General features: G+C 43.5%; 1 protein-coding gene across 1 annotated transcript; it reads right to left on the bottom strand.

The window, feature by feature from the left end:
• Positions 1 to 844: 844 nt before the first annotated feature.
• On the bottom strand, positions 845 to 2,513 carry LOC122544479 (perforin-1-like; the record flags this gene model as incomplete). Its single annotated transcript, XM_043683713.1, has 4 exons — positions 845 to 1,378; positions 1,513 to 1,823; positions 1,865 to 2,041; positions 2,164 to 2,513. Coding segments are annotated over 4 exons (1,305 nt in total), but the record flags the coding sequence as incomplete, so codon positions are not given.
• Between the last annotated feature and the right edge of the window lie 8,387 nt (positions 2,514 to 10,900).

Raw genomic sequence — 10,900 nt, 5'->3', positions numbered from 1 at the left:
GGTTGCCATACTATAGGAAGGATGTGGAGGCACTGGAACGGGTGCAGAGGAGTTTTACCAGGATGTTGCCTGGTATGGTAGAAAGATCGTATTAGGAAAGGCTGAGGCACTTGGGGTTGTTTTCATTGGAGAAAAGAAGGTTTAGGGGTGACTTGATAGAGGTGTACAAGATGATTAGGGGTTTAGATAGGGTTGACCATGAGAACCTTTTTCCACGTATGGAGTCAGCTATTACGAGGGGGCATAGCTTTAAATTAAGGGGTGGTAGGTATAGGACAGATGTTAGGGGGAGATTCTTTACTCAGCGAGTCGTGAGTTCATGGAATGCCCTGCCAGTAGCAGTGGTGGACTCTCCCTCTTTATGGGCATTTAAGTGGACATTGGATAGGCATATGGAGGATAGTGGGCTAGTGTAGGTTAGGTGGGCTTGGATCGGCGCAACATCGAGGGCCTGTACTGCGCTGTATTTTTGTATGTTCTATGTTCTATGTATCACAGCTTCATTTGTCCTGTGCTCAAATTCATCCGTTGTAACCAATGTGTTTCAGTTGTCTTTTCTTGATGTGTAATTGCTCAAGGATACTTTTTTCTTTTATTCCCCCCCGCCCCCATGTCCATTATGTACAGCCCCACAGCACTCCACAAGCTCGCTGACCGAGTGTGCCCCGTGCAGACAGATCACATTAAACAGGCTAAATGCATAGTTAGATTTATTGAGAAAGTGAAAGACTATACAAATGCACCTTCTTGTGCACTGAGCTGCTTCCGTGGTTGGAAAAAAGCCTTCAAACCTTTTCGATGTAATGACATAGAGCATCTCACGTTGTACGGCGCTTACAATGCTGCAATGGTGATAGCGGGGATACTGTCCGGTAAAGACACTGTCAGAGGTAAAGGTCAGGGAAATTAGATTAAGTGTTTATGGCGATTTGGAGCAGTTGGTGGGCCAGCGTGTGTTGAGAAGGAAGGTGCGGTTGTTTCAACCCAGGGCAGTGGTGAAGGGGACACTGCCAGGGCCGGGCCTGTAATCCTGGCAGGTTGGCACCACCCAGGTGCAGGCCGCAGGTGAAGGTGTAGTCGGAGGTCACTTGGCCATAGTTGAGGAAGCAGACCTCGCTGTGGGTGCCGGAGGTCAGTCTGACCTGCCACTTGCCCAGGAGTTCATCGCTTTTTGGACTGTCATTATCCCAGACTTCGAACGTCAGCTTGTGCCCGCTCTCGGCCTTGACCTCACCCAGGTCCAGCCTGGCGTTCCACTTGGGGTAATTGTTGCCTGAGATCACAGCTGTCCTGGTCTGCGCCTCGCCATACTTGATCACCACGTAGCCGTCGGTGCTCTCGAAGTAGTCCCCCCCAAAGTTCCTGGCCCTCCTTGACACTGACCACCGGGGCGGCCCAACCCCTTAACCTTGGAACAGCAGTTCCGGTCCACGCGGCAGTACTCGCGGCACAGGCAGGACCAGGGTTGGCTCGTGTCACGGTAGGACCCGTGAGGGCACGGATTGCCTGTACCACATTTCTGGGAGAGGGCTTTGCCCATGATGTATTCGCCAAAGTAGCGCCGCACGTTCTTCTGCCTGGGGTCGCCAGCGGGCAGCAGGTGGTGGAGTGGCGCTAGGGCGTAGTGTACAAGGCCCGGGGAGGTGAGCAGGCTGTCCGTCCAGCGGGTGAAGGCCGATTTGTCCCCAGAGAAGAACGGGTCGACGCCCTGGCTGGCATGGCCCCCTGTCACCTCCGTCTCCCGGTCACTGAAGGCCTGCTGGAAGTTCTTGTGGAGTTTCATGGACCTCGCCTCCTCCTGGCATCGCTTGTAGCTCTGCGAGCTTGTGGTGGTCTGCCCCACTGTGACACTAGCCCCCACAACAGGCAGTCCTTCACCTCCACGGCGGTGTAGCCCTCGAATGCTGCCTCGCACGTCCGAATAGCCGTCACATCCTTATAACGCCCACACAGCTCCACTGCCGTGAGGTAGTGGGTACCGTAGGTCGCCACCAGCTTCTGGTAGGGGTCCTTGTCGTGACTGACAGAACTGGTTGGGAGACTGGAGAGGGTGTTGGAAATCGGGAGACATGAGGGGCTTGTCCTTCACACGATACTGGTAGTGGCGGCATTGGAACTGGTGACTGGCGAAACTGTAGCAATCACTCTGGGAGCGGATGTTGCCAAACTCCACCATCTTGGATTGGGATCCAGCCAGCACCATCTGGGCACCAACTTTGAGCGTTACCACTGGAATGTCCGCACGCCAGTCGTTCTTGGATGGAGGAGGTGGCGGACTCTGACAACTTGGCTGCCGATTGGTAAAGCCGACTGGAGAGCGAACGCTGGCAAGAGCCCGGTGTGCGCCAGTCCTCGACTGACACAGGCAGCACGCCATTCAGTAGTTCATTGTCACAAAGGATGCAGCTCCCAGTACCCATGCGCCAGTTGTTCACATCGATGACAAAGGCCCCCATGGGCTGCAGGGTCACCACGTCGTAGACCTGCCCCGCCAGCCACGCCCCAGGCACAAATCAGAATTTGCAACACACGTCAGTTGGTGCAGGCGCTCAGGGCACTCCGGAAGACCAGGCAGAGAAAGAGAAAAGTGGTGCCCTCTTTGGAATGCACGGATGGCATTTTTCTCGACTGTTGGGTCTGACAGCGACTCTGCAAGAGACGCAGTGAACATCTTAATTTGATAGATTTATGTGCAGCATGATTCATTTAAGGGTTGTTGAAGATCTGTATATTAACGTGACAATTTCGTGAGCCCATAATTATTGTAATATGTTGTTGCATAGCGGTTTAAAAATCTCTTTTCTTAATTTGATGTATTTATGAGGCTCATGAGACAGGTCTGATAATCTGCATGGGTGTTGAAGTTCAGCTTGCTTAAGTGGGAAAATTTATGATCTGTTAACTTATTTTAAGTTAAGTGCATGATGATGGTCTGAATGCGACATCTGACAGACTGATGATCTTTAAAGTGCATTATCCTATCTTCAATGGAGTTTGAACATAGATGCTCAGTAAATATGATAGATGTGTGATCACTGAGTAATTGTACATTTTTAATGTGGATTTATATGTTTGTTTTTCGTTTACTTTGAAAGATGTCTGAGCTGTTGAAAGCATTAGGAAATTTTAAGTGTGTGGGTCTATTTGTTTGCTAAATCTGACACGTCGGTAAATTGTTATTACCGGAATGTCAACTTAAAGGAGTGTTGATGGACTGTCAACTTCATTTAAGGTATTTCAGAGCTGTTAAAAGAGGGGTGGGGGTAGAATCTTACATGGGTCTTGAAATTCCGGTTGCTTAAATTCACAGATTTTGAGATTTCAAGATCTGTGTGCTATTTTTATTGGACAGTAAATTTCTATTTGTTAAATTCGATAGATTTGCAAACTGTTACAAACAATCTCCTCTCTCAAGTGAGTTTTGATTTTCCGTTTGTTCAACCTGACAGATTTATGAAGTGTTCAAGAAGTTTGCTCTGTTCAGTGGGCGATGGGCGTCTGTCTCTTTATTTGACAGATATATAAGTTTATAAGAGCATTATCCTATTTTAAGTCGGTATTGAAGATCTGTGGAGAACATCTGGCAGCCTTACGAGTTGTTGAGAGCAAAATGCTAGTTTTAATAAATGATCTCCGCCTGTTTACTTAATTTGACATATTTATGAGCGTTATGGCATTTTCTGCGTGAGTGAAATCTGTGCTATTTTAGGAGACTAGTAATGCTCTATTTGCTTATTATGACATTTTTCATGAGCTGTAAAAGTCTTTTCTACGAATCTAAACGGCGATTAAAAGTATATGTGTGCTGACCATCTCGAATGCTAGTGTGCTTCATGATTAGGTTTTTAAATTGCTTAATTTGACAGATCTATGACCTTTCACGGCAGATTACTATTTAAATTGTTGTTGAAGACCTTCGCACTACATTTGAAACGCTTATGAGCTGTTACCACAAAATTCTATCCAACATTACTCAATCCACTCCTGGGATCATATCTAGAGTTGATGTTCAATGTCTGTTTGCGCAGTTTGACAGATTTATGAGCTGCTAAGTGCAGCGTGTCATTTTAAATGGGTGGAGAAGATGCTTAGTAAGACACATGAATCGGCTGTTAAGAGCATAAGAAGAAACTGAGGAATGCAGATGCTGGAGATCAGAGTCGGGAGTGTGGTGCACAGCAGGTCAGTTAGCACCTGAGGAGCAGGGTAATTGATTCCTGGGTATCTGTTATTCTATATATACATCAACGAAACACATTAATTTCATTCAAAGGTGTAACGCAATCCCAGGTATCTATTATTCTGTACAAAATCCACCCTAAACATTTCGATTACATTCCAATTTGTAACTCACTCCCGTGCCTATTATTCTGTATATAAAGTCACACAGAAGCCACGATTAAAGTCCAGTCTCCTAATAATTTTGGGAATCTATTATACATGACAAAAACACACCGAGCACCTCGATTAGATTCCAGTCTGTAACTCCCTCCCGGGTATCTGTTATTCTCTATATAAACCATTCTGAACCTCTCTGTATATAATGCACCCTGAAACCCTTAGCTAGATTCCGGTCTGTAACTTACTCAGGCGTAGCTGTTATTCTGTATTAAAAAAAAACACACAGTGTTCCTCTATTCGATTCTGTTCTGCAACGCACTTCTGAGTATCTCTTTATAAATGATCCTGAAACCTTTCATTTGATTCCAGTCTATTCGAATCTGTTATTCTGTGCAAACAATCCTCACCCCTCGATAGATTCCAGTTGTAACTCAAACTAAAGTACCTGTTATTCTATATGTAGACCATCCCACACATCTCGACTGGATTCCAGTCTGTACCTCACTTCTGAGTTATCTGTTATTCTACGTATAAACCAGCCTGAACACCTCATTTGGTCTCGACTGTAACTCACTCCTGCGCATCTGTCATTCTATATATACACCTCTCTGAGTAATTCGATTAGACTTCAGTCTGTAAATCAATCCTTGTTATCTGTTATATAAACAACCTACAATATTGCATTACATTCCAGTCTGCAACTCTCTCCTGGGTATCTGTTATTCTGCCTATACACCACCCCATATCCACCAATTAATTTATGTTGCGCAACTTATTTATGGATATCTGTATTCACTTTATCAATTATCCGAAACCCCTTCATTTGATTCCAGTATGTACTTATTCCTGAGTATTTGTTCTTCCTTATATCGAACGCGCAGAACATCTCAATGAGATTCAAGTTTGGAACTCACTCTCAAGTATCCATTATTCTCTGTGTTAACCAACTTGAACGCCTCGATTAGATTCCAGTCTGTAATTCAATTCCAGCTATGTCTTATTCTATATCATAACAATCCAGAGCACTTCCATTGCATTTCAGACTGTAACCATTTCCCAGGATCTGTTATTCTATGTATCAACCATCCTGAACCCTTCTAATAGAGTCCAGTCTGTAACTCGTACTTGTACAATACAAGGTACCTGTTATTCTTTGTATTAAACACTCTGTACATTTGCCTAGATTCCAGTCTGTAACTCAATCCTGGGTATCTGTTATTGCATGCATAAACCATCCTGAACTTCTCGGTTCGATTGCACTCTGTAAGTCACTCTCAGTTATCTTTTGTTCGATATCTAAACCACCCCAACCCCATCGATTGGATTCCAATCTGTACCTCACTCGCTGGTCCCTGCTATTCTGTATATAAACCATGCCAAATCCCTCGATTAGATTCCTGTCTGTACATCACTGCCAGGGAGCTGTTATTCTTAACCGAAACCACCATGAACCACTTGAAAACAAATCAGCCTGCAACTCCCTCTTAGGTATCTGTTATACTATATGTAAAGGCAACCTGATTAGATTCCAGTCTGTACCCACTTCCAAAGTTCTATTATTCTGCATCGAAACCACAAGACCCTCGGTTATATTCCAGTCTGTCACTCACTCCCAGATATATGATATTCGATGTTTAAATCGTCATAAATCCCAACATTAGACTCTTCTCTGTAAAGACAAAATACACCCAGGGTATCTGCTATCGCATTTTAATCCATCCTGAATGCAGCAATTAAATTCCAGTCTGTAACTCATTACTGTGTATGTGCTATTCTAAACGTAACTCATCCTTAGAGCCTCAGTTAGATTCCAGTCTGTAACACACTCCCAGCGATGTGTTATTTTATATGTAAACCACCTCGAACCTATCGATTAGACTTTGGTCTTTAACTCACTCCTAAGCATCGTTTATTCTCTATCTAAGCAACACTAAACAGCTCGACTGGATCCCAGTCTGTAACTCACTCCCAGGTATCTGTTAATCTTTGCATGAACCATTCTGAATACCTCGATTATATCCCAGTCTGTAACTCACTTCCAGATAACTGGTATTCTATATATAAAACAGCCTGAAGCATTGCGGTAGGTACCAGTCTGTACCTCATTCCTGGGCATCTGGTATTCTATATATAAACCACACTGAACACCACCTTGAACAGGTTGATTAGTTTGTTTTTGATTCATTCCTGGGCATCTGTTTTTCTATATATAAACCACCTTAAACACCTCGAAAGGTTTACAGTCTGGAAGTCACTCTCAGGTATCTTTTATTCAGTGTATAAACGACCACAACCCCTCCATTTGATTCCAGTGTGTAGCTCACTCCTGGGTATCTGTTATTATATATAAATCACCTTGCATCCTCGACCAGTCTGTAACCGCCTTCTGGGTACCTGTTATTCGGTATATAAACCACCACAAACCTCTCAATTAGATTCCAGTCTGTAACTCATTCCCAGGTGTCTGTTCTCCTGTACATAAACTACTGGAAACCTCTCGATTAGATCCCAGTCTGCAACTCACATCGGGTAACTGGTATTCTGTATAGAAAAGAGTCTGAAACACTGCATTAGGTTCCAGACTGTACCTCACTTCCTGGTACCTGTTATTCGAAATATAAACCATGGTGAACCCTTCGATTGGATTCCAGTTTATAACATCAATCCCAGACATCTGTTATCCTATAACGAAACCACCATTGAACCCCTCGATTACATTCTCGCCTGTAAATCACTGCTGCATTTCTTTTATTCGATATATAAATAATCTTGAACAATCAGTTCGAAAACAGCCTGTAACTCATTCTTGGGTAACTGTCATTCCAAACACTGAATGCGTAGATTATCCTGATATATTCGGGATATAAATCAGCATAAATCCCACCATTAGATTACAGTCTGCATGAAAAACTCCCAGGTGTGTTGAATTCAAGTTTTAAATCATCTGGAGGGCCACAATTAAATTCCAGTATGTAACGCAACCCTGCGTAACTAATATTCTGTAAATACACTATCTTGACCTCCTCAATCACTCCCAGGTATAAGCGATTGTGCATATGAGCCACACTTCCAGTCTGTAACTCCCTCCCGGGTATCTGTAATTCTGTATATAAACCACCCCGAAATCCTCAATTAGATTCCAGTCCGTAACTCCCTCCTGGGTATCTGTAATTCTGTAAATAAACCACCCCGAACCCCTCGACTAGATTCCAGTCTGTAACTCCCTCCCGGGTATCTGTAATTCTGTGTATACACCACACGAACCCCTCGATTGAATTCCAGTCTGTAACTCATTCCCGGGTATCTGTAATTCTGTATATAAACCACCCCGAACCCTTCGATTAGATTCCAGTCTGTAACACCCTCCCGGGTATCTGTTATTCTGTATATAAACCACCCTGAACCCCTCGATTAGATTCCAGTCTGTAACCCACTCCCAGGCATCTTTAATTCTGTAAATAAACCACCCCGGGCTCCTCGATTAGATTCCAGTCTGTAACTCACTCCCAGGTATCTTTAATTCTGTAAATAAACCACCCCGAAACCCTCGATTAGATTCCAGTCTGTAACTCACTCCCAGGTATCTGTAATTCTGTATATAAACCACCCCGAACCCCTCGATTAGATTCCAGTCTGTAACTCCCTTCCGGGTATCTGTTATTCTGTATATAAACCACCCTGAACCCCTCGATTAGATTCCAGTCTGTAATTCACTTCCAGGTATCTTTAATTCTGTAAATAAACCATCCCGAGCTCCTCGGTTCGATTCCAGTTTGTAACTCACTCCCAGGTGTCTTTAATTCTGTATATAAACCACCCCGAACCCCTTGATTAGATTCCAGTCTGTAACTCATTCCCGGGTATCTGTTATTCTGTTTATAAACCACCCCGAACCCCTCAATTAGATTCCAGTCTGTTACTCAGTCCTGGGTGCGTGTTATTCTGTATATAGGCCACCCCGAACCCCTCGATTAGGTTCCAGCCTGTAACTCACTCCCAGGTATCTTTAATTGTGTATATAAACTACCCCGAGCCCCTCGATTAGATTCCAGTCTGTAACTCCCTCCTGGGTATCTGCAATTCTGTATATAAACCACACGAACCCCTCGATTGAATTCCAGTCTGTAACTCACTCCCGGGTATCTGTAATTCTGTATATAAACCACCCTGAACCCCTCGATTAGATTCCAGTCTGTAACTCACTTCCGGGTATCTGTAATTCTGTATATAAACCACCCCAAACCCCTCGATTGGATTCCAGTCAGTAACGCACTCCCAGGTATCTTTAATTCTGTGTATAAACCACCCCACCCCCCTCGAATAGATTCCAATCTGTTACTCAGTTCGGGTACGTGTTATTCTGTACATAAACCACCCCGAACGCCTCGATTATATCCCAGTCTGTAACACCCTCCCGGGTATCGATTATTTTGTATATAAACCACCCTGAACCCCTCGATTAGATTCCAATCTGTTACTCAGTTCGGGTACGTGTTATTCTGTACATAAACCACCCCGAACGCCTCGATTAGATTCCAGTCTGTAACTCCCTCCCGGGTATCTTTTATTTTGTATATAAACCACCCCGAACCCCTCAATTAGATTCCAGTTTGTTACTCTGTCCCGGGTACGTGTTATTCTATATATAAACCACCCTGAACCCCTCGATTAGATTCCAGTCTGTAACTCCCTCCCGCGTATCTGTTATTTTGTATATAAACCACCCTGAATACCTCGTTTAGATTCCAGACTGTAACTCATACCCGGGTATCTGTTCGTCTGTGTATATGCCACACTGAACCACTCGATTATGTTCTCATTCTGTAACTCACCTTCGCATATCTGTTTTTCTACAAATAAATGATTCTGAACACCTCGAATAAATCACAGTCTTTAACTCATTCCACCCTGTATGTTTTTCTATATATCAACCATCCTGAACCTCAAGATGAGATTTCAGTCTGGGTATCTGTTATACGATGCATAAAACATCTTGAATATTTAAGTTAGAATCCATTCTGTTACGTGTATGCGTTATTTTGTACATAAACCACCCTGAACATCTAGATTAGAGTCCGGTCTGTAACTCACTCACAGGTATCTGTTATCTTATCTCTCGTCCATCCCAAACCTCTCGATTCGATTTCAGTCTTTCACCCACTCCCATCTATAGATGACGCTGAATCTATCGATTCGATTCCAGGCTGTAATAAAATCCTATGATCTGTTACTCTGTGTTTAAGTGACATTGAAACACTTCATTAGATTCCAGGCTGTAACGATTCCCAGGTATCTTTTATTCGTTATATAAAGTACCACAAATTCCTGGATTAGATTCTAGTCTGTGAATCATTCCCAGGTATCTGTTATTGAATGTGTTAACGACACCAAACCTCTCAATTAGATTCCATTCTGCAAAACACTCGCTGGCATGTCTTATTTTACGTACAAAACACCCTAAACCCGTCGATGACAGTCCTGTCAGTAACTCACTCCCGGATATCTGATATTCTATGTTTAAACCACCCTGAATGCCACAATTAGATTTCAGTCTGCAAATAATTCCTGAGTATCTGTTATTCTGTACATAAACCACCCTGAAGCCCTCAGTTAGATTCCAGTCTGTAACTCTTTCCTAGGTATCTGTTATTCTGTATATAAACCACCCTGAAACCCTCAATTAGATTCCAGTTTGTAACTCACTCCTGGGTATCTGTTATTCTATATATAAACCATCCTGAGGCCCTCTATTAGATTCCAGTCAGTCACGCACTCCCAAGTATCTGTTATTCTATATATAAACCACCCTGAACCCCTCGATTACATTCCAGTCTGTAACTCACTCCAGGTATCTGATAGTCTGTATTTTAACCTTTTGATTAGATTCCAGTGTATAACTCATTCCCGAGTATCTGTTATTCTCTAAATAAACCACCCCCAATCCCCTCGATTAGATTCCAGTCTGTAAATCACTCCTGGGTTTCTGTTAGTCTCTATAAAAACCCTTAGATTAGATTTCAGTCTATAACTCACTCCTAGGTATCTGTTACTCTAAATATAAGGCTCCCTGAAACTCTCGATTAGCTTCCAGTCTGTAACACCCTCCCGGATATCTGTTATTCTGTCTATAAACCACCCTGAACCTCTCGATTAGATTCCAGGCTCTAACTCACTCCCTGATATCTGATATTCTATGTTGAAGCAACCTTGAACTCCACAATTAGATTTCAATCTGGAAGCCACTCTCGGGTATCTGTTGTTCTGAATATAAACCATCTGAAGCGCTCAGTTAGCTTACACTTTGTAGCTCAGTCCTGGGTATCTGTTGTTCTTTATATAAACCACCCCAACCTCTCGATTAGGTTCCAGCTTGTAACTCGTCCCCAGGTATCTGTTACTGTATATATAAATCAGCTTGCACCACCCCCCCACGATTAGATTCAAGGCTGTAACTCACACCCGGGCATCTGTAATTCTGTATGTAAAGCATTCCAAATGCCTGGAGTTGACTCCGGTCTGTAACACACTCCCGCCTGTATGTTATTCTATATCTGAAAAA

This window comes from Chiloscyllium plagiosum, chromosome 49, assembly GCF_004010195.1.
Source record: "Chiloscyllium plagiosum isolate BGI_BamShark_2017 chromosome 49, ASM401019v2, whole genome shotgun sequence".
NCBI classification, from domain to species: Eukaryota; Metazoa; Chordata; class Chondrichthyes; order Orectolobiformes; family Hemiscylliidae; genus Chiloscyllium; species Chiloscyllium plagiosum.
This window is presented reverse-complemented; position numbering and strand designations above follow the sequence as displayed.